Source organism: Chamaea fasciata, unplaced genomic scaffold (assembly GCF_029207755.1).
Source record: "Chamaea fasciata isolate MVZ Bird 193981 ecotype frontalis unplaced genomic scaffold, bChaFas1.0.hap1 SCAF_14, whole genome shotgun sequence".
Classification (NCBI taxonomy): domain Eukaryota; kingdom Metazoa; phylum Chordata; class Aves; order Passeriformes; family Sylviidae; genus Chamaea; species Chamaea fasciata.
Window position 1 is genome coordinate 10392117 of NW_027094099.1, and position 24089 is coordinate 10416205.

Below are 24089 nucleotides of genomic sequence, written 5' to 3' on the forward strand. Positions count from 1 at the left end.
AGTGTGAATTTCAGTAAAGATAACATATAAATCTTGAGCAGGTACATTTAAATAATCTCTGTTATTGGAGTTCTGGAGTGCTAATGCTATTGCTGAATCAAACATAGCTAATATTAAAATGGTTATGGTAAAACTTCCACCTGTTATAAAAGGGCATGGGATTATTTTGGTATCTAGATACTTCCAAAAGTTGGAAATAATTAGACACATTCTCTTGAGTTTGCAGTTCAGCAAGTACTTGTGTAAATTTTGTTTCAAATACGAGTTAGAATTATTTCAGCATTGGAGAAACTGTTGGGAGACGACATATTTATTTAAAATAGTGTGAAGTATTTATTTTAATCATGATCTCAGAGTGAGTATATCTCTTCTAGATGGTTGAATCAAATCTGTGTGTCCAAAAAGGTGAAAGTTGAGAAATTTTATGTGTATAGACAAGATCCTGCCAGCATTGTCTGCTGAGAGGTCTTAATGTGGTGAAATTTTCCTAGACTCACCTGAAAAGTGAAGGTAGTTCGGGAATAATATAAATTGTATTAAGAGTTTCTTGTAAGTCTTAAATTTTATTTAGCTTGAGATTGAGAATGCACAGGAAAAAATATGGGAAGCTCAGTTTTTTTCCCACAAAATGCAGTTTTGAAAGGAAAGAAAGTAAATAGTTGAAAAGTAGATCTCTGTGTTGATGCTACTTGTGCTTTTTGCTAAAAGGCTCCTGACCCATGTTAGCCATAACCATGGTGTAAAGTGCATCTTCTAAAAATACACTGGGAAAACAGAGCACTTGGAGCACAGGAGCTGCCTGTTACTGGAAACAGAGTTTGGGGGGTGGAGTTGTGTATCCTGTTCAGATGATGAAAAAGCTTTAATAAGAATAGGCAATTTTTTCTTAAACAGTCTGATAACTTGCATATTGATTTTTGACTTCTGACTTGATCTCCTATTTTAACTTAATCTTTAGCTGATGAGTAAGTATTTCTTAGAGGTAACTGCTGCAACTAATTAATACTTAACAGTGTCCTCAAATCTTCCTTTCTCTGGTCATCACAGGAACATTATGTAATAATAGTTCTTATTTACATGGAAGACAGTACTTCCTACATTCTAAATGTGGTTTTACCCATTTATGGGAAGTGTCTTTCACTCAGTTCTCTTCTCTTCTTGGTTTGTATTTTGGTTTTGTTATCCTCTCTCAAAAGAAAACAAGACTCTAGAATTAGCAAAATCAGTATAAAATCTTCTGCAATAAGGGTTGATTGGCACACAGGCATGCTTCTAGAGAGAGTCTAATTATACCAAAAAGTTCCAAGTATGTTTAAATAACATTACGGAGCTTCTTCTACATAAATAACTGACTTGGGAGGACTGGTAGATGTAGTGATGCTGTGCTGAAAATATTTGCACTGCTGAAGAATTGAGAGAAATCCTCAATGAGTGGTTAAAATTACATTCTTTAAGAGAAAAATTGATGAATGTTTAGTTGTTTCATTTTGGGGTCTTTTTTTTTTTTTGAGGAAGTGTTTATTATGAAAAGTGGTGTTGCACATTGTGAACCAGTGTTCCTCGTCCCCAGCTTTGATCACCACTTAATAATAAAACAATATTGCGTGGAGCAATTGACGCAATTGCTTGTGGTTTATATTCTTTGGATTTTAACATCTAGCGTGTTAGCCCTCTGATCTCTTGCTTCAAGGTGTGGTTTTAGCCAGCTGGCTGAAACATCTAAGTATTGAATTACTCTTCTGTATCTTTTTATAATCTGGAGGATCTCCAGAGTTAAGCTTAAACTTAAAGTAATGTGTTAAAGTAATGTTCGGTTTTAAGAAATTAAATACAAAAATTCCCATGTAAACAGTGGGGACTCAGGCAAGAGAAAGTAGCTTTCATAACTGGGATTTGTCTCGCAAAAGCTAAAGCTTAACAGTGCTTAAAAAAAACCTTAACAAGAATCTAAAGATTTGGACTACTACATGTAAAAATACACCTTTAGTATGAGATATGTATAAATGTACATATACACGTGTATCAGGTTTGTTTTTGTAGCAGTGCTAATCATCTGATAAAGGCAGAGAAGAGAGAGAGCTGTTTTGTGCCCAGCTCTTGTAAGGCACAGGTGTCCTAGGAAATACTCAGCTGCTTTGTGGTAGATGGTACACTTCCCTTTCCAAAGGACTGAGGGGATGCCACTAAAAGATTAGAGATGAATTCTGAGGACAGCAGAGGAAGAGATCTCTTTCACAAGTCTCTTAAGGGTCAGTCACTTTGTTCTGCTTCAAAGGAGAATGAAAAGAAAACACACCAAAAAACTCCCAACAAACAAAAAAGAGGGAAAAGGACCATAAATGGTGTGATAGAATCCTCTACAATGCTCTGTTTGCATATAATGTTTAATATCCTACTTTTCCCTTGCTCGGCCTTCTTTCTCCTTTGCTACAGCATTCATTCCTGTCTGTAGGGAAAGGAGCTAGGACAGCAGCAAATTATGACCTTGGGTATTTAATTTATTCTAGGTGTTGAAAGGATTAGTTTAAGTGTAAAATGCACTGTGTGAATGCTCATTCTGTTGTCTTGCTTTTCCTTCCACGATTCTTTGCTGTGGATTGTGCATCTTTTCTCCTTCTTTCTGTCTTGAGAAGTGCCTTTACTCTGCAACTTTTCCTACTCCTTGGATGAGGCTGTTGGCCTTCTTAATGTGAAGACAGAATCTGGAGCAGCGGTTTGTTGCTATCTTGATAAATTCACCATCAAAGTTCACTAAGGCAAAATATTGGAAGGTGATTGTGATGAATAATGTAGGAAAGTTCTTCTGAGTCTGGGAAATGTTTTGAAAGAAGATGGGCGGTTCAGGAGCAGTTTTCTGGGGGTTTTTATTAAAATTAGCTGGTGCATTCTTGCTTGTGATAATGTCTCTGTATTATCTTCAACATCAGTTTAAATTGCAGTGTGTGAAAAATGCATCCATCTTTGCTTAAATTTCTCTTGTAATCTAAAAAAAACCCCCAAACTTAATTTCTATATCACTTCTGCAGACTTCTGATTAGATATCTGTGAATAATAGCCATCAGTCTTTTTTCCTCTTCTTGTAAAATAAAACAGTGTGAAATTTATCGAATTTATCTAAAGGTAAAATGTAAATGTAGTACATTTGCTGTTAGCAATGAAGTAATTTTAGTGTAATCTCAGTAAGGATTTAAAGTAATATTGCGTAAGATGCAAATTAGCATTCCAAGATTCTTTTCATGTTTTTGATTTCTGAAAGTCCTGTCTGAATTTCTTTCCCAGTGTATTGCTGAAACATGACATAGACATTATGCATTATCATGTTGTTTAGCAACTAACTTAAGATTATTATGTAAGATAATGTTACTGTGGTTGTTTAAAGCAACTGAAATGAAATTGTGTCCAGTGATTAGAATAGTAAGCATTTAAAGTACTGAACATCCTTAATTTCATGTTTCAGAACATGTTTCAAGTTTAAATTCAGAACACAGTTCAGAGATCCCAATTAATTTTATTTACTGTAATGAAAAGTTTCTTGATGAACCTAGGTTATGACCTATTTATTGCCAGTTCAAAAGATTGCCAGGGTTGTTAGGAAGGTTCCTTGCCCACAATTTCAAGATGAAAATTTTACTTCATTGAAGAGGGAAATAGATGAAATTAGTATTATCTCAGTTTAGTGCAGGTAATTTTTAAAATTTTTTACCTGATTTTCTTTCTTGGCAAGATAGGGTAACAGTGTATCTTAAAATTGTTTATGGGATTTTTTTTTGGGGGGGGAGGGGGCTACATATTTATTTACATATTAAAATTTGTGCTATTTGAATGTTACCTTTGAAAAATATTACTTCTCATTTTAAGTGATTTGTATATAAATTACGTAATGATTCTGGTTATCTCACCTTTTGGAGAGATGTGTGAGATGCTTTTATAAGGTAATTTGTGGTTTTGTTAGTTTTTTAGAGAGCAAACCCCTCATATTCTAACTCTTGTTTCCTTAAAAAGCATTTTTCATTGCAAAGGTATGTGATTTGTATTTCATAATACTATTACATTTTCTTTGTTTCTCAGTCCCAGAAATCCTGGATAGAAAATACTTTCACGAAGAGGGAGTGTGTGTATATTATACCAAGTTCAAAAGACCCCCACAGGTAAATGAGAAATGATGCAAGAACTCGTTGCTGCTCTTTAATATTAAAAAAGTCAGTATTCTCATGAAAGTTGGACTGGTTTTTGTATGAAATACTGTCTTGGATTTGTGCTTTTGTGACTGGACATTGTAGCTCTGTGAATTGGATTTTCTTTTTCTGAAAGTACTTTGGCATTGAAGAAATCTCCCAGAAATGTTCCCCTGTTCCCTTTGCTGCTTCTTACCTCTCCTCCTACTGATGTCTGTGATCTGTTTACAGTGAGAGGGGTGTGAAAAAGAAATTTCTGAAGTCAGAAAGTCTCATAGAGATATCCTCTACTGGAATTTAAAAAACATCATTGTAAGTGTAGGGTGAAGTGTGAAAATCAGCCTGACAGTGTAGGCAAAAGGGATGAAGAATTCATAGAAGAATAAAGAAAACCAAGAATTGGGGTGGGGAAAAAAATTCGAAAAAGAAAGGCTGAAGAAATACTTGCTTCTGGGGAAAATTGATAAATGATAACTGTTCCAGTTTCATGTGATGTGTAATTATTTTTCATCCGTAAGTTCTTAAAGGAAAACTAGACTGAAAAATGGGGAAATATGTTTCTAGAGGGGAGGCTGAGGCTAAGAATATTTTGCATATCTTACATGCTGTTTTTACCTTATCTTAAATTAGAGGTGTGAAATCAAGCAAGTTAGTGATAACTCTAGTGTATATCTAGCTCACTTTCACCAAGTGCTACAGGTATAATTTAAGAGCTCCTACAATGATTGAGTTTGATGTGTATAGTCACGACATTTGTTTCACAGATAAAATAAAGTCAAATTGAAAATAGATTTAAATTTGCTATTTTTAAGGCAATTTTGTCTCCCCATAATGTTTACTGGTGTAATTTTGGATTTCAGATCACCTTTTTTTTTTTTTCTTAAGCTATATGTGAGAGCAGCTGAGAAACCTTTTCTTCTGAGTTGGGGAGAACTTCTATTTCACTCTTTTCCTTAAAAAAAACCCAACAACTTAGATATATTTAAAAGTCTCAAAAGAGACTTATAAATCTCTTGTTATACTGGGGCAGGTTACTATTTTTCATTTAAGTACTTTAAACACAAAAAGAATTAAACACTGTAGAATTTTCAAATTGTTGTAAATAATTCACCACATTCCGTGAAATCATGTGACATGAGAAGCTTTTAGAATTTATAGCCACAATTGCAGCACATGGAAAATTTGCAAATGCAAACAAAGCAATTAGGAAGCTGTTAAAATTTCCAGAGCATTTAACAAGGGACAGAATGGTCTTCAACACTTGCCCTTTCAGTTTAACCTGTTTGTAGCTTACAATGTACTTTACAACTTTCCCACCACATTTTGTCCTTCAGTTTCTAAGAGTGGCCTATGGTTGTTGGTGAATTGCTCACTGTTGTGTGTGAATTATGTGAGAAATTTAGTCATAACTTTAAATATTTCTTACAGATGCCTTCCAGGATGTCAGATTTGTCAGCAGCTTGTCAGGTAAAAGGCCTTTGTAATTACAATATTTATGAATATTTTCTCATTAAATAAGTGCTTTCATAATAGGGTTTTCAAAGGTTTTGATCAATATTATGAGTGACAAGTTGGTGAAAGGTTAGATATAAAAGCAGTATAACTAATGTTTAAAGAACTGTGTGCAATAAGTAGGTCATGGATTTATAAATGTTATATAAACTACTTGGCTTCAAAGAAGCAATTTCTCCTGGCCTCCAGCTTGCTACCTTAGTGAGCTTCAGTATTTTGCATAATAATATGTATTGTAATTGACTATTGCTCTAAGTATTTATGGCAACAAGGTTGGCTCTGGAAAAGAGGTTTATCTAATGTCTAGAGTCTTTACTTTCTAAATCTATTCCGTTCCTGTTCTAGATAAAGGCAGTTCTTTTGTCTTACAATGGTAGCATTGACCAAAGCATTCTGGGTGTCTGTCTGGGTGCAGGTGCTGCTGTGGCCGCTTGGTCAGACAACACGCTTGTTTCACTGCCAGCCTGGCCATGAAATACTCCGATGTGAAGCTGGGTGAGAACTACAATCAGGAAATAGAAGAATGGTCCGTGGAAAAACACACAGAGCAGACCTCTACTGATGCTTATGGTGTCATCAACTTTCAAGGTGGCTCTCATTCTTACAGGGCTAAGGCATGTATGATGTTTTGTTGTTTCTTTTTTTTTTTTTTTCCCTTATTCTAACCATGTTGGTGCTGAATGCTTCATTTAACTTCTGTAATTGAAGACTGAAAATATTAACACCTCTATTGTGGCAAACCAGTGCCCTCTTCTATTCTAGCATTTTTGTTGTGATTTGAATTCTTTCTATTTGTAAAAGATTTTTAGTTGTGCTAGAAATTATTTAAAGCTAGTGCAGTTACAGGCTACAGGGAGTTCTTGTAAAGCGACACTTCTGTGGTCAAACCAAAGTGCTTGAGAGAGGGAGCTGTGTTCTTATGCAGCTGGCAGAGGCCCCAGGGACAGTCCAGTGCTCCGGGTCAGATCATCCCTGGGACAGAAGGGCCCTTGGCACAGTTCTTTCATGTTCTTGATAGCAGTGTAGGGCTTCCTTTGTACTTAGTCTAGCTTAAAATTGCTGTGAACCCTTTTCCAGGTGCACAGAAACTCCAGGCTGCCCACACTCATTTCTTCTTCCTTCTGCAGAGTGCAAGGGTGGTTGCTTAAACCAGTTTAATGGAGTAGTGGGGTTTTTTTGTTGTTTAGAACTTTATTCAGGAAGGGTTAGATTTCTGCCTACTGTCCCCTCCTCTATGCAATAGCTCATACTGAAGATTTGGCAGCATTGTAGCTGATCAACCATTTAGTTAATTGTATGCTGTTAAACGTAAATGTTAAAAAGTTGACAGTTTTTAAATTTTCTGTTGAAAAATGTGGGTTTCCTTCCTACCAGGAACAGGGAAGGAAAACCAAGCAATTGTGAAACTCTTTTAGGGGACACGAAAGCCTCTCCAGCAGATGGCAGAGCTTTTATAGATACTTCTGAATTTCATCTAATTTAGAGATCATCCAGTGCTTTCATAGAGTCTTTTTCTAGGTCACTGTGCCAGTAGGATGGAATACCATGACCTTTCTGTTGTTGTATCCTTTCCAAAACTTGCTTTCAAAACTCTGTCATCTGGACTACAGAGGATATAAAGGAAGCTTTTTCATTTGTTGCATCTGCTGTGTTTTGAGAAACTGAATTACAGTTTCCATAGCCAGGAGTAGGATAATATATCCTGAAATTACATTCTGGTTCTTCTTTTTACACATTTGAACCTTTAAACTCTGTTCTTGTGCCTGCAGTATGTGCGATTGTCATATGACACTAAGCCTGAAGCTATTCTGCAACTTATGCTTAAAGAATGGCAGATGGAGTTGCCAAAGCTTGTTATATCTGTCCATGGGGGCATGCAGAAATTTGAACTTCACCCACGCATCAAACAGTTGCTTGGCAAAGGTCTTATCAAAGCTGCAGTAACCACAGGAGCCTGGATTATAACTGGAGGAGTGAACACAGGTAAGGAACTGGCAAAGAACATGCACAGTTAACTGAATTGCAGTTTTATAAGAGCCAAAAAATTTCATGTATGGATGCATTGCTTCATCCTAAACCAAAGTAAATTCGAATGAGTTTGGTCAAATGAAATTAAAATTATACATTTTGAACATGTTCATTTGAAAGTGGGCTACTGTTTTGTCTGGAAAAGAGAAATAACATATGGAGGGATTGGGTTTTGGGCCTTGTTTTGTTTGGTTGGTTGTTTTCTGGGTTTTGTGTTTGAAACAAGGAAGAGTTATTGTGATTAAATGAAGTACAGTAATGTGCTGGAAACTCTTTAAGTTCCTGCTAGGCTAATACTTGTTTTGTTGAATGACTTTGTTTCCTCCTAGTACATGTAGCCTGGTGCCTTTTCTTTGGTAGTGTATCAGTAAGTTTCCAGATCCTTAAAGGCCTGGTTATCTAAATACAACAATTAAAGTTTCAGTTACCTAAATAAATGTATTCTTAGTAAGATGTGGCATTCAATGCACTGGAATTTTTTTATGCGTGAACAGGTGTTGCAAAACATGTTGGTGATGCTCTAAGAGAACACGCTTCCAGATCATCTCGAAAGATTTGCACTATTGGGATTGCTCCGTGGGGAGTGATTGAAAACAGAAACGACCTTGTTGGAAGAGATGTAAGGATGCATTACCTAACTGAAATAATGATTTACCTCATTTACATTTGACACATCTGCTCAAGCATGTTTTTCCCTTGCTTTGCATCATTGAAACACTTGCTTTACTATGAAGATACACTGACATCTGTGACTTATGCAAGATCGTTACTGTAAACAAGTTGCAAAATGCAAACGTGCTACAAGGGGAGCTTGTTCTTAAGTACAGTTCTTCCCCTCCCCCCCACCCGGTATTATTGAATCAAATAACAAAAATGCTAAAGTATTAAAGAGAATTCACATTTGGAGAGGATAATAAATTGAAAAATTTTAATATGTAGTCTTGAGTGCTACTGTTAGCCAGAGAAAGTCACAAATTTTCCCCAAAGGCACCTTTTCAAAGGGTCTTTTCTCTGTTAGCCTTCAGAATAGCATCCTTTAGCAATACAATTATCTGCTTCCCTGCACAAAGTGCAGAGCTGCAGCTGTTGGTGTATCCTGATCCAAGGCATGCTTACATGTATCAGTGCTTCTTGTTGAGCCACCAGTTCTTGTGTCCAGTTACGTTTTGCAGAAACAAGTGTGAATCTGTGCAAGTAAAGACATTGTTGTGTGCTTACACTTAGGTGGTTGCTCCATATCAGACCTTGTTAAATCCATTAAGTAAACTAAACGTCCTAAATAACCTCCATTCCCATTTCATTCTGGTGGATGATGGAACAGTTGGAAAGTATGGAGCAGAAGTTAAACTGCGAAGAGAACTGGAAAAAACTATTAATTTGCAACGGATCCATGCAAGTAAGTAATTCTGGTGCCTGAGGGCTGTTACTGCAGCTGGATGAAAAAGGTGTTTTGCACCAAACATCTGAATGACAAAATTTAAAAATTTAAACTTTTGTTTGTACTTCAAGTTTAAAATTGCAAATTTCAGCAGCTGCTTTGGACCCTAGTTAGTGCTGGTAGATTTATGATTTCTCTGGGACCACAGAAGAATCCTTTTTGAATGAAGTTGTCTATTTACATTGTAAAAACAAATCAGGTCTTGGTGTGTTGTCACACCTTATTGGTCTGATTAATTAATGGTTTTGACACTGATCACTTGCAGTTTCCCAGTTTGCAGCTTGGTGTTTTCCGAGTTGAGGAGCAACACGTGTATTTTGACCCTTATAGGAATGCCTTTGCAGTATTTCCCATCAGTGGAGGGCTCCCATGTACCTATGCTCAAACTGTGCGTGTGTTGTCACCTTTGAAAACTATTGGGGGAAGTTAAAAGAGGAGTTCCATAAAGAAAAATTCTTCAGTTTTCTGCATTAGTTCGGGAATGTTTCTATGTAGAATCTCTTCTGTTTTGTAGGCAGTATCCTTTTGTGTGACCAGCTTGGCAGTGCTTGTGTCCCAGCCTAGAACTAAAGTGCTTGAAACTGTACCTTACCAACAGTTAATGTCTGGCAGGCAGCATTTTAATGTTGATTCAATAGAAAGGACAAACCTGATTTATTAAATGCATAAAATTGGCCTTAGCATTCACCGTATACTTACGGCATTGTCTGTGTTTTATTATTTATTTGCCATTTTCCAGGAATTGGCCAAGGTGTGCCTGTGGTGGCACTTGTGTTTGAAGGTGGCCCCAATGTCATCCTCACAGTTCTAGACTTCCTCCAGGAGAGCCCTCCAGTGCCTGTGGTGGTGTGTGAAGGAACTGGCAGAGCTGCAGACATCCTGGCCTATGTCCACAAGCAAACAGAGGAGGGGGGGTGAGTGCCAGACTGTCACATGCCCACTGAATGGCTTGGGGTGGGAGGGACCACAGAGGGTCATCCCAAAGCACACAGCACAGGATGGTGTCCAGACTGTTCTAGTAACACGCAGATAAATGACAAGATGTACAGATGCATGACATCTATGTATGACTGTCATCCACAGGTGAGTTTTGAGACCATTTCTTCATGAATCTGTACCAGAGCTTTTTCTGTTTAGTGCAGAAAACGCTTGCCTGTTTCGAGTGTAGCTTCAAATAATAAAAGGGGTGTGCTTGGGCTCCACAATACTTGGTGATTTCTAGTTAGTTGTCAGGCTTGCATAAATCCTCAAACACTCTGGGCCCTTGTTGCAGGGGCTGCCTCAGGACCTCGGGAGGCAGGGATCTAATGTAGCTGTAAACCAAACAGCTTTGTCCAGGGTAAGATCACAAATGGGTCTTACTCAGAGGAGTGACTGCTTATTGTTTTGTGTCAAAATCTTTCAGCTGAGAATATCTCAGAACTCAATATAGGAAGGAAAGGGAGAGAGAGTTGAGTTACTTCTAGGAGTCAGCAGTATAGGATTGTAGATTAAGTAACCTGTAGTTCTTTCTAAAGGTTACCCAAGGTTTGGCCACAGCAACAAGCGGGACTTTGAATGGACATGTTGAAACTAATTAAACACGTTGTTGTTCTTACTGTTCATCTGAAACAATTGTTCTCCTGCTTGTTTATTTCAATCTCAGGAATGTTCCTGAGGGTGCTGAGCCTGAAATCATTTCAACCATCAAAAAGACATTTAACTTTGGTCAAAGTGAAGCAGTTCATTTGTTTCAGACACTGCTGGAATGCATGAAAAAAAAAGAACTTGTAAGTAGATTTTGCCATAAAATTTTTTGTGCAAGGTGCATGCATTTGTGGATATATGATACAATTTTTTTTTTCTTTTTTTGGATCTTTTAGTTATGACTACTAATAAAGGTATACTATCACTGTACGCTTAAAGCAAAACCTCTTTGTAGAGGTTATGTGTAGCCTGAGTTCAGGGACTGATGTCTCATTTGGAATCACATTGTGCTGTGTAAGATATAAAATTACTTTATTCAGCTAGCTGTTTGCTGTCAGGTCAATCTCATAATCTGTAATGGATTGGAGAGCTAAACAGGACACTGTGTTATAGACAGCAGTGAACTGTAATCATTGGAGGAAAAGAAGTTCAAATTAATTGAAGTTTCCTACTTAAGAAAACAAAACAATGCACACTGAATGTTTAAATTGAGCATAGACAGGCTTCAAATTGCATTGAAGATAAGGTATCTTTTATGTCAAGAATTGAAAAAGATTTAAAAGATTGAAGTCAATCACCTTTGCCTGAAAATAACTTTCAAATATGTTTTGCATGCTTTGCCATTTTGGACAGATCACGGTTTTTCATATTGGGTCAGATGAACATCAGGACATTGATGTTGCAATACTTACAGCTTTGTTAAAAGGTGAGACTTAATTTTTTGAGACCATTTGGAACCTCCAGCTATTATTTATAAGTGGTTCACATGATGGATTATTTATGAAATACCAATAGAAATGATAAGGTTTAAAACAAATAAGTAAGTACCTGTGTTCTCATTGTAAAATGCTCTAACATGACGTAAATGATGACATATGCAACATAATTTTGTGGTGGATTGCTTGATGTGGCCTTTTTAGGAAGCAAGAATGTTTATTATCTTCCATTATAATTAATTTTAAATTTTCTTCATTGTGTTTGCTTCTTAAGGCACGAATGCATCTGCATTTGACCAGCTTGTTCTTACACTCGCATGGGACAGAGTTGACATAGCCAAAAATCACGTTTTTGTTTATGGGCAACAATGGCTGGTATGTAATGGTCTGGATTAAACAGAATGATAATTCCTAATAGAGAAAAGCACTATTTACTGTAAAGGATGAATCTTGACTTTTGTAGAGAGAGACTTTAAAATGCTGACACGTTTATTTTGAGACAGTAATTTGGGTGTACTGCATAGCCTGCTTTGCTATTATGTATTTGAAAATGGTCCAAAACGTTTAGAAATGTGCTAACTGTTCTGAATAACTAGGAGAGAAAATACACTACAAAAAGCGGAAGCTGAATTCATGTTAGTCAGATGCTTTTTCTTCGTTACAGTTGCATGGCCATAGAAAGTTCTTCAGAAGCATCTAGTAAAATGCACTATTGTCAGCACTGCAGTGTCTTTTGAGAGAGGGACAAAATGTCTGGGTTTTTTAGTTTGAAAATGAGTTTAAGAACTACCTGGTGGCTCTTGCCTTTTCTCCCTATTACTGTAAAAATAAAACATGAGCTTATTGAGTGTGCAGTCAGAAGAACGTACTGTGTAAGGCTTATTGATTGCCATGATGGTTCGAACATCTTTGAAGCAAATTGTGCTTTAGATATTTTAGGTCTTTTTTTGTTTTATCCGATATCAGCCTATGAGAGCACCTCAGTTATGTTAAACCAAACGTCTCCTTAGTCCCACTGTCTCAGTAGGCAGTACCTATGGACCAGTTCAAGTCTTCAGGGTATCCTCCCATCCTGTAATTGTGTGAAGTTCAGGGGATATTCGGAACTGAGGGTGACATATTTATAGACATGTAAGAGGTTGGTACACTAAGTTCACCTTTTTACTGGCACTCTCTAGGCTCTACCTTTTTGCTTCTTTTTTATAGGTTGGCTCCCTGGAACAGGCTATGTTGGATGCCCTCGTGATGGACAGAGTTGCATTTGTGAAACTTCTGATTGAAAATGGAGTTAGCATGCACAAATTTCTTACAATTCCCAGGCTGGAGGAACTTTATAACACAGTAAGTAAATGATTGCTTTTTAGCTCCTTTTAGAGCAGTTTTTTAGTTGCTCAGCCTATTGTGTCCTGGCTCGTATGCAGCAGTCTGGAGGTTGTGTGGTGTTGGTAGGGAAGGTTCCTGTGCACAAGGTTGGAGTGGGGAAGTGGCTGCTTTTGGCTGCTGTGCACGGCCCCAGCAGCACCAGAATTGTCTGTCAGCAGGGGATTCGTCTGTGTTTGACAGAGGGGATAAGGCACCAAAGGGAAAATTGCAGCTCTGCTGTGGACACCTAAAGTATGCAAACCACAGTGGGGAAGAGAATGAGAGAAAGTCACGTGGGTGAGACTTGTGCCCAGGATCTGATATCTGTAGGGCTTCATAGGATAGAGTTGGTCTGTAGCAGTTAATATCATAATAGTTCTAGAAAGAGTTTAATTTGTCAACCTGCATAGTTTAATTATTACTTAGAAAATTTTGTTGCTGTAGGTGTTGGTCTAAGAATTCCAAGGTAATTTTGATAACAGTATCCAAAGACACAACAAAGAACCTTCCACCAAAAATTAGCTGATGTGAGTAGTACACAAACATGGCTTAGGTCTGTGTTAATAGTCTTGCTACGTGCTTTTGACAAAAAAAGAAAAAACACTGAATTCTTTAGCTAATAAATAAACTTCCTTGAGAAGTTTATTTATTAATTATATTTATTTATATTTTATTATATTTTTATATTCTAAATTAGTTTTTAAGATTAACCTCTTATGGTGTTGCTGTTGTATGCTAATTACTCATTCCAAACTTTCCCTCTCTTTTGTTATAAAGAAACAAGGCCCAACTAACCCAACACTCTTTCATCTTGTTCGAGATGTCAAACAGGTAAAAATCTGTCCATGTAATAATTTGTCGAAGTAGTGGTTATTTTTTGTTACTTACTAGTATTTGACTATCAATTTGATCTGCAGTTTATTAATTGAATTTTATTTTAAGTATTAAGCTACCTTTGCAGACATTTTGGTAGTTTACAATACTTACGTGGTATGCTTGGTGCCCTGTTGCCTAAAAGATGTTAAACCCAAAGAGTGTTGTCTTTCATCTTTCTTTTGATTATTTTCCTTCTTGGGGGGATTGAAAGCTGATGCTCACAGCATGGAGAAATTTTGGCTGTTAAAATAATAGACAAAAAGCCCCCAGTGCCTCCCCCACCAATGGAATGAGTATCTATTCCGTTAGGGGAGTTTACGTAGAAAAGAAGGTATTACCTGGTCTTTCTTTAAAAATAATAACTGTTGAGCCGTGTAAATGCTTTTAGGGTTTTGTGTTGGAGGATTTTTTTGTCATGAAAGGCTTCTTTTTTTAAATTTACTATTTAGAACTGTGATAAAACATGTAGAAACACTCTAAGCAAGTTTCACATTATACCTTGAAAAAGTAAAAATACCTTTTGTACTCCTAGGGAAATCTTCCTCCAGGGTATAAAATCAACCTGATTGATGTGGGACTGGTTATTGAATATCTGATGGGAGGAACCTACAGATGCACCTACACAAGGAAACGCTTTAGAGCGATATACAACAGTCTCAGTGGGAACAATCGGGTAGGTGCACGTGGGTAACAGTCCATTGGTTCTCCAGAAAAAACCCAAACCTTTGTGTTTTGTAGAAAGATTGAATCCATGTTGGTTTGTTCTTCTTGTCAATGGACTGGTTCTTTTAAATGCAGTAGAAAGGGCTATGAGGGCAGCTGAGAACTGTCTTGGAATTGAGAGCAAACCTTGAACAAAAAAGGTTTTGTTCTCCTCAACTTTATTCCAGCATATCCTAATTCCTTCTCTGCGATTCCCTCTTTTCCTACTCATTGGGGAAGAATGGACACCACATGTGCAGTTTCATGGGGGCTTGGGATGCAGATATTTTAGCTTCCTGTGGAAGCTACACTAACCACAGGTATAACCGCCCATTTAATGACTTCTTAAAAATAATGAAAACAAATGAGAAGCTGTGTTAAGTATCCAGTGAGGATTCTGGTTGTGCTGTTATATAAGTTCGTCCATATTTCAGTAACCAAACCTCTCCTCCTTGTTGCAGAGATCTGGGCGAAATCCTTCAAGTACTACTCCTCAGATGTGTAAAAGCCATGAGTCTTTTGGTAACAGGGCAGACAAGAAAGAAAAAATGCGCCATAATCATTTCATCAAAACCGCGCAGCCGTACAAACCAAAGGTGAGGGTTGTGAGGGGAGCTTGGTGGGGTTTATTGCAAGTAGCTAAGGGTGAGGAGCCTGCTGGAGATCCAAGTGCCACTGGAGCGCGAGTAGCAGCAATTGCATTGACTTTGGCAAAGCTGGAATTTCAGCCTTGCTTTTGTACTTGTTTTTAAACTGCAGCTTTTTTACGGGATTCTGCAAAGGGTGTTTCTCTAGTCTTGTGGATAGGCTTTGCCTGATATGTTAGGGACCAAAAAGCTTATCTTAGAGTTCTAGTAATGAGGGTGGAATTCACATGGCTTGATAGATGGAGCAAGATTTGGCCATGTGTTACTACTGCAAGCAGTTTCCGTGAGTTTTTTTATTTGTATGTAGATATACTAGTTACGGCTTTTCTTTGATCTATAATTCAAATTAATTCAGTCTCATAGTTATTAAAATGAATCGTACTCAAGTGAAGTTTTTGAACAAAAGTTCCAACCGCTTTTCAGGTCTTCAAAATTTTTCTTTTTTCTTTTAATAATTATTTATAATTCGGTATTGGATCGCTCAGCGTTTTATTTCAAGTTACATCATGACCAAGTATAGCGACTTAAAATTTGATTTTGTGGTTTTATTTTAAAGATTGACACTGGTGCAGAAGAGGGAAAAAAGAAAAGAACCAAAGATGAAATAGTTGACATAGACGATCCTGAAACGAGACGTTTTGCTTATCCTCTGAACGAGCTGTTGCTGTGGGCAGTGCTGATGAAGAGGCAGAAGATGGCCCTTTTCTTCTGGCAGCACGGCGAGGAGTCCATGGCCAAAGCTTTGGTGGCTTGCAAAGTCTATCGGTCCATGGCATATGAGGCGAAACAAAGTGACCTTGTTGATGATACTTCGGAAGAACTGAAGCAGTATTCCAAGTAAATTACATTCCTATTGTTCAAAATATTTTCTTGACATCTGCAATAAAAGCAGTGGGCTACTTATGAGCAGAACACAAGTTGTTCCGGTAGCACACTTGAAGACAATTATGTTTGCAAAAAGGTTTAAGTGGACCTCTAGTAGAAGCTTTATATTAGATATTGCTCTTTCTTGAGGTCTGTTAAAAGTCTTGATTTATAGTCAAATAAAAGGAGACTCAATGTGCCATTTTCTTTGGTGTAATTTCTGTGAGTGTTTTAATAGCTGTTTGAGCAAGTGTATGTTTTTAACAGAAGTCACAGATTTGTGTATTGTGGTAACAAATTACAGTGTATCTGTACAGAAGGGACAAATAATGGTCCCTTCAAGTTGTGCAAGTTAGGGATCTGTGTAAGAAAATTCATGCTAAACTCATGGTCATTTCTATAGATACTATATTTTGTTTTGTTGGTTTTTTTCTTCATTTTAGCGAGTTTGGTCAGCTGGCAGTTGAGCTGTTAGAGCAGTCCTTCCGACAAGATGAAACCATGGCAATGAAATTACTGACTTATGAGCTTAAAAACTGGAGCAACTCCACTTGTCTGAAGCTGGCAGTGTCCTCGAGGCTCCGTCCATTTGTAGCACACACTTGCACACAGATGTTGTTATCAGATATGTGGATGGGAAGGCTGAACATGAGGAAGAATTCATGGTACAAAGTAAGCACTGTTGCAGTTTAATCATGTGAAAAGGGTCAATGGAGTTTATGTTTAAAGGGAAGGAAAGTGTGTGTTTAAATGCTGCTAGTGTAAAGCTTTCACAACTATAGCTTTTATTAATAAATCCTGTAAACCAGTCTCCTGTAACATAATCAAAACTGGAATATTTGTTGTAAACGCTTCTTTTGACACTCTATTATCTTTTCAAATAAGGTACAGAAATATAGAAGGCAAAAACCAGGCAAGTAGCCTTTAATCAGAGGCGTAAAGAGATCATGTGAATACTAATCCACTACTAAAAACATAGTAGTAACAACCCTTAACAGATGGAAAACCTGTTGTAAGACTGTAGTTTGATGCATTTTGGCTTTTTACAGGGGGCACATAAGACTTGATGTAGAAAAGCTTTTTGAATATCCTATTTTGGAGGAACTGAGCAAAAGCAGGGCAGAGAATGAAACAAGGGTAGGCAAATTGGGGACAGGTTTTCCAGTGGGTGCCCTTTGTGTGATACAGATCAATTATGATCTAGGCAGAGATAATTGACATAGATCAATTGAACCAAAATGTGAGTTGCACATTTCTTTGAGAAATTAGGTACCAAAACCTGATGGTTGCTAGAAATATAATGAAATAAAACTTTCCTACAAAATATCTACAAGCATCATTTAACTTGTGACCTACTAAAATCCTCTTTGATAACTGATTAACTGTTTTCTTGCTTGCTTTGTAACAGGCTAATGACAGTAAATAGCTTTCACTTACTCTCTTCAACTATACCTTAGCTCATTTTTTTATCATAAATTAAAAAAAAAAAAACAACAACTCAAAACGTACACCACTCCCCTCTCCCCCACAAACCACAACCTTTTATATGCTTTTAAAATACAATTTAAAAATATGCTGTTCCAGAGTTTCTGGGAGTGGATTAAATAACAGAGTGTGAACAGATTATCTCTATCTTCAGGCTTGGAGTACATTCTTTCTAGTAGTTTGGAATTTTGGAATTTCTTGGTTTTTCCCATTTCCTATGTCTTCAAGTCAAGAAACACTCTGTATATGTGATCCTAAGCTCTTAAGTGTATATAGAAGTAATAACAACTAATTATTTTCTATGTTTTTCCCCTCCATAGCAAGCAAGTGAAATTTAGATAATATATTTTCAGACACTATTCTGTGTGTTGGTGTATTCTGATGCTTTAATGTAGTTGTGAATTATTTACACTTAGTCTTCATCTTTTCCAGGTGATACTGAGTATTCTGCTCCCTCCTGCTATACTGCTGTTGGAATATAAGACCAAGGCTGAAATGTCACATATTCCTCAGTCTCAAGATGCACATCAAATGGCAATGGATGACAGTGAGAACAACTTCCAGGCTGCAGCAGATGAAATACCTATGGTAATGTGGGGCAGAGGGAGATATTGAAAACAATAATTCCTCACTTAAGTAATTACATTTTTAAGTCAAAGAAGTGAAATTTAGTGCCAGAAAGTATGTATTTTTGTGTGGGAAGTTAACAGTCCTTTTTTATTTTAGGAGGTTTTTAAAGAAGTGAGGATCTTGGACAGTACTTTCGAAAAGCATGACATGGAGACTCCAGCAAAACCTAAAAGACTCCCAATTACACAGAAGTTTTATGCATTTTATCATGCTCCAATTGTGAAGTTTTGGTTTAATACGGTGAGGTTTTTTTCTGTAGTGTGTTTTTAATTTGGAAACGTAGCACAGATTTTTGGGTCATTTTCCCAGCATGGAGCTCTGACTGAATCAATGTTAAGCACTTTCCAAAAAGCAGACAGAAAACCCCTTACCTTGCTGAGCTGGAAATGAGAAATAGGTGATTTTATAAAACTGCATAAGGACATGCTGTGCCCTGTGGTTTGTTTTTTTTTTTTTTTATTCTGTTCTGACTAATTATTTTCATCAGTTGCTAGCAGCAGTTCTATAAACATGTATTAGTCTCAAGTGCATGCACAGCTTCATTTCAATCACTGTAATAGAAATGCTAGAATTCGTACTAAAGGAAAATAGCTGTGCTGAGAGTGAAGCTTTGCTAACAGTAAATAGCTTATTACAGCTCTTTTTCCTTTTCTGAGACAAAAATGTTTGTATCCCCTTATAAATAATAACTTGTCTGTTTAAAGGGGTAAATATAGTCCTGTAATCCTACTTGAAGCTTTTATTGTAAACCACATCCGAAGATTCTAGGTACATCTATAAAGATCCTTCAGTAATTACATGTATGTGTTCTATTTGATTCTTTTAGTTGGCGTATTTAGGATTCCTCATGCTCTACACATTTGTGGTTCTTGTAAAAATGGAAGAATTACCATCTGTTCAGGAGTGGATTGTTATTGCTTACATTTTCACATCAGCAATTGAGAAAATTCGTGAGGTATGCCTGTAACAATCTGGGATTTCAGCCTTTTTTGTCAGTTAGAACAATATGCTTTAAACTATTATTCTGTTAACAAGAAAACTGAAGAAACTTCAAGCATCAGAGTACATGATGCAATACCTTTATCTTAAAGCTTGGTATAGGCTGCTAGATGGAGGCCTTGTAAAACAAGGTGGGTTAAATCCCTATTTATTTGTCAGGCAGGCTCTACCACTGTGCTATGACCAAGACATCAAAACAAAAATAAAGCTTTAGTGACACAGGAGAGCCATCGTAACTACAGTGTTCCTGGTCAGCAAGAGACTACAAAAGTTCTGTAATAATTTTTAAATGGGACAGATGAAGTTAGTCCCTTAACTTGGTACCTCAAGCTCAACTGAAGGCAGGTAGGGTTCATTTTTGTCACAATAACTGCCTCAAAAGAAATAAAAACATCACCAAAATCCACTAAATCCAAAATTCCTTAAATTGTTGAGACAGAGCAAAACTCTCCTTTCCTTGTTGTGAGGCTGACACAGTTAAACACTGGTTTTGATTGCTCAGCATTTAAGAGTTACCCATTTGAACAGCTATTATGTTTTTGCAAGTATAAAAATGTTAGTAATTCACATATTTTACTGTTGGTCCCTGTGCCATAAACATGAAATGTCCTGACCTTCATTTCTTTTACAGATTTTTATGTCAGAGGCTGGGAAGATTAATCAGAAGATCAAAGTGTGGTTCAGTGATTACTTCAATATCAGTGACACAGTTGCCATTGTCACTTTCTTCATTGGGTTTGCGTTAAGATTTGGAGCCAAGGGGAATTTTGGAGAAAACACTTACAGAGAAAATTATGTCTTTGTTGCTGGAAGAATAACATACTGTCTCAATATAATTTTTTGGTATGTGCGATTACTGGATTTTCTAGCTGTAAATCAACAGGCTGGCCCTTATGTTATGATGATTGGGAAAATGGTAAGTACTGTGTTTGTTACTGGTTTTTTTTCCCCCCAACTACATCCATTTACAACTTCTCTCAATAGTTTTATTTAGTTAGACGTTTCTTCTCCTGCTGTAACAGGCTAACAACTTGGTGTGCAGAATTATCTAGCTGGAGTGTAACTTAAAGGGTTTCAAAACAAGCTTCCTTTTTAGAGGTATCCCTGTTACATAAATGTAAAAAATTGGCAAATCTTCCTTCTCTGGCCTGTTTTGTTCTCAGATGTCAGAGTCTTGAATGAATTTGATGAAGCCTTTTTCTTGATTCAGCATCCCATTTAGGTCTGAAATTAATAGCCTTTGTGTTCTTTAGATCAAAACTTTTAACTTTAGTGTCCTAAGCACCTTCATGGTTTTGTGCTATGGAAAACTGGGAATAGATCATGCTTCTTGTCATCTCACACAAAAAATATTAAAATTGTTTAAACTTAAAATTAAATAACCTAGCTCTACTGTCAGTAGCTACTCCAAATGTTAAAAACCATTTTAAGGCTTCAGAGTTGCATATATGAATGTGGAAGGGGCTTTTATGTTTCTTCCCTCTATCAAATGGTTCTTACAAAATTGAACCTGTTCATTCCTTAAAAATGAGGGCATCAGGTTGCTAATTTCTCACTTTGATTTCTTCCAAGGGGCATAGGTCTGTGCTCCTGCCCCTGGAAAACTACCTCTGGTTTTTGTGCAGGTATTGAGTACCTTTAGGAAGGAATGTTTCTCTTTGTCAGCTGTTCCTTGTGTACCTTATAGTATTCAAGTTGAAAGGGAAATACAGTCAGTTGCCTTTGGCCAAGGGTACTAAATACATTGTAAGAAAGGACAGGAAAAAGCTCAGCAGTTTTGGGGTTTTTTAACAGGGCTTGTTATTTAACAAAATTTTCTGACTGAAATATTTATGTCCTAGACTCTTTTCCTTATATAATACATAGAGTTTCTCAAGTGTACACTGTCACTGTAGAGGTTTTTGGAGTTGTGAGATCATATTTATGACCTTATGGATTTACTGACCTTTTTGTGTTAATAGGTGGCCAACATGTTTTACATTGTGGTGATTATGGCACTTGTACTACTTAGTTTTGGTGTTCCCAGGAAGGCAATACTGTATCCTGATGAGGCACCCTCTTGGACTCTTGCTAGAGATATTGTGTTTCATCCATACTGGATGATTTTTGGTGAAGTCTATGCCTATGAAATTGATGGTAAGATACTGTAATTATGAAGAAAATAAAGAGAACTTACACTGATAAGGTCGTCTCAAAATCTTACGAAATTCCAATTTTATGGAAGTCCCAGTACCGTTGGCATTGATTCCATTCATTGGAATATCTCCCTTTTGTGGGTTGCAGCTGTGTAACTATGTGACCTGATTTTTCATTTTCTTTTCTAAAACTTAATTGGCTTAGAATGAAAACTACATAATTACGATTTCTCTCAAGGCTATTCCTAGCAAGATTTTGGAATTCTGCCCCACAGCTATCATGACAAAATTTTGGCTGTGGTGGTGTACTGTGCTTTTTTCGAAGAGCTAATAATATTACAGCATAGTATCAGCCAGAAACATTGTCTCTGGTATTTTTCTACCATGTTCCTAAATGCATGGAGACATTTTGAGCTGCAGAACCAGTGCATGATAGTTGGTTGTTACAAACTGTAAGTGAACTTTTTTTTTTTTTGTGTGTGTGTGTGTGTGTGTGTGTCTATACCTGCTGGGAGTTCTAAAAGATGTACATGTCTTCTGTATCTTTTTTCCAAAAATAGTTTGTGCAAATAATTCTGATGAAAAAGTTGCTCATCTCTGTGGCCCAGGAACATGGTTGACCCCATTTCTTCAAGCTGTCTACCTCTTTGTACAGTACATCATCATGGTTAATCTCCTGATTGCATTTTTCAAGTAAGTATATAGATAATAGTAATTATTGCCAGTAATTGGACCAGTGTCCATCTCATTGCAATTGGATGACAAGGACTGATGCTAGATCAAAGCAATCCCATTTCCTGGAAGTTTTTTCAGGTTCTAAGGCTGGTCTTTGTCTCTTCCTCACTGCAAGCTCATGGCTAAGTTAGTGAAGTGTGTCATGTGACTGGTTCATGTCACATCTGTGAGGTCAGGGGAATCCGAAGTTCAAGGAAATTGAAAGCCATTTTGTAACTTCTCTTTGTCAGAAAATAAACTGACAAAGAGATAAATTGTTTCTTTGTCTATATTGACTGTTGTTCCTGAATTCATTTAATGTTCTCCAGCTGGTTGGGTTCAACTGTATTAAGCTGTCTTTTATAGTTCTCTGCAAGTGTTTATGGGCATAAGCAACTCATGAACACTGAAGAAGGCAGACTGCAGAATTAACATGATGTGATACAAAATACTGGGTTTAGTAAGAAAGAACTATTTTTTTTTTGTTCAGCAAACCTGAAATTTGATCTCAGTGTAATTTATTTGTAGTAAAGATCCTGAGATACCTGACACAGGAGGATTTCTTTAGCCCTCTCCTTGCTCTGGATCATGATGTTCTCTTGAATGTGTTTCCAACTTCCACAAAAATAATTCTCAGCAAAAAATGTGTTTATGCTTTTGTCTCTTACCTGGCTTCAGAATTCAAGATTGTTATAAAAGTGGTAAAAAACCAAACAATCCAAATACCAACAACTTCCCACCACCCCAAAAACCACCATGATGTGTTAATATTGTTCTCTTCCCTTTCAGCAACGTGTATTTACAAGTCAAGGCAATTTCAAACATTGTGTGGAAGTATCAGCGCTATCATTTCATTATGGCCTACCATGAAAAACCTGTTCTGCCTCCACCTCTGATCATTCTTAGCCACATGGCTTCCTTGTTCTGCTGTATATGTAAAAGAAGAAAGACAGACAAGACTTCAGATGGGCCAAGTATGAACCGTTATCCAAAAAATTGCAGTAGTGTTTTTGGTATGGTTAAAACAAACTGTCAGAAAAGCACCATGTTCTTGGTTATAATATGTATTGTGAAGAAAGTCAAAGTGGGTCTTAATTTTGTGTGTTTTCAATATTGATAATTCTTTTGAAAATCACTGTGCTTTTCTCGAGAGTTTAATGCCAGCCCCTAGAAATCTCCAGTAAAACTAACCTATCGCACAAAAAGATTAGATTTCGTGTCTTTGTTAATAGAGAGGATTCCTTTTCTTTCTGTAAAACTTCTTTGAAGCTTAAAAAAAAAAATCCAGCTAAGGAATGTAGCTTCTGCCTCAAAGATAAAGGGATTGAAGGGCAGGAGTGTAAGGAATGATAATATTGTGCACATATCCTCTCAGAATTACTGTTTTTGTTTTATTTTATTGTCAGTCTTTGACCTTGAACATTTTCTTGCAATGAGAGAGGAAGGGTCTTAAGCAGCCCTCTGGTAGAGGGTGGTTTTTCTGTTTTGTTTTTATCGTGGTGTTTTATTGTTAACATCCTTTGTAGAGTTGTGACTATTAGTTTTCTGCTTCTGTACAATTTCACTACATATGTGTCATCTTAACTGTTGATCTCTCTTTAGAACTCTTCCTGACAGAAGAAGATCAGAAAAAGCTTCATGATTTTGAAGAGCTGTGTGTTGAGATGTATTTCAATGAAAAGGATGATAAATTTCATTCTGGAAGTGAGGAGAGGATTCGAGTCACATTTGAACGGTAAGATATTTACAAGTAAAATTTCTGAATCAAGAATTAGAACTTTTACAGGTTTTTTTTAATGTACTTTAAAGAGGGAGAAATGCAGCTCAAGAACATAAAGTGTTTATGCAAATTTTATAGGGTATCTTTCCACTGCTGTGCAAAAACTGATAATGTGATTGATGCTTCTTGATCTGTAGAAGCACTCAGTAAACCGATGCAATTGTATTGTTTAGTTTCCCATGATGTTTTAAGAAACTGATAGATTTCAAAAAGTGCTGTAGGCCCTCTATTGATATCTGTTCTAATTCTGTGATTCAGAAGTATGTACAAATACTGTATTACAAAACAGTCCAATGCTATCATATTATTGTGACATTTCGAAGTTGTTTTTCCCCCTGAT

At 36.8% G+C, this 24089-nt stretch overlaps 1 protein-coding gene across 2 annotated transcripts in view; it reads left to right on the top strand.

The window, feature by feature from the left end:
* Positions 1–24089, top strand: part of TRPM7 (transient receptor potential cation channel subfamily M member 7) — a 51470-nt gene that overhangs the window by 15953 nt on the left and 11428 nt on the right. For both annotated transcript variants that reach the window (XR_010723091.1, XM_066196762.1), the window contains exons 2-25: positions 4069–4148; positions 5604–5642; positions 6103–6301; positions 7457–7670; positions 8210–8334; positions 8940–9111; positions 9893–10067; positions 10799–10922; positions 11473–11545; positions 11830–11930; positions 12762–12896; positions 13695–13748; positions 14326–14466; positions 14957–15091; positions 15699–15979; positions 16450–16678; positions 17924–18079; positions 18218–18361; positions 18948–19076; positions 19752–20036; positions 21082–21256; positions 21816–21948; positions 22759–22943; positions 23572–23704. Coding sequence is in view for 1 of the 2 variants with exons in the window: in XM_066196762.1 (XP_066052859.1) it covers positions 4069–4148; positions 5604–5642; positions 6103–6301; positions 7457–7670; positions 8210–8334; positions 8940–9111; positions 9893–10067; positions 10799–10922; positions 11473–11545; positions 11830–11930; positions 12762–12896; positions 13695–13748; positions 14326–14466; positions 14957–15091; positions 15699–15979; positions 16450–16678; positions 17924–18079; positions 18218–18361; positions 18948–19076; positions 19752–20036; positions 21082–21256; positions 21816–21948; positions 22759–22943; positions 23572–23704 (3617 nt within the window). In the remaining variant the exon portion in view is untranslated. The remainder of the gene's footprint in view (positions 1–4068; positions 4149–5603; positions 5643–6102; positions 6302–7456; positions 7671–8209; positions 8335–8939; positions 9112–9892; positions 10068–10798; positions 10923–11472; positions 11546–11829; positions 11931–12761; positions 12897–13694; positions 13749–14325; positions 14467–14956; positions 15092–15698; positions 15980–16449; positions 16679–17923; positions 18080–18217; positions 18362–18947; positions 19077–19751; positions 20037–21081; positions 21257–21815; positions 21949–22758; positions 22944–23571; positions 23705–24089) is intronic.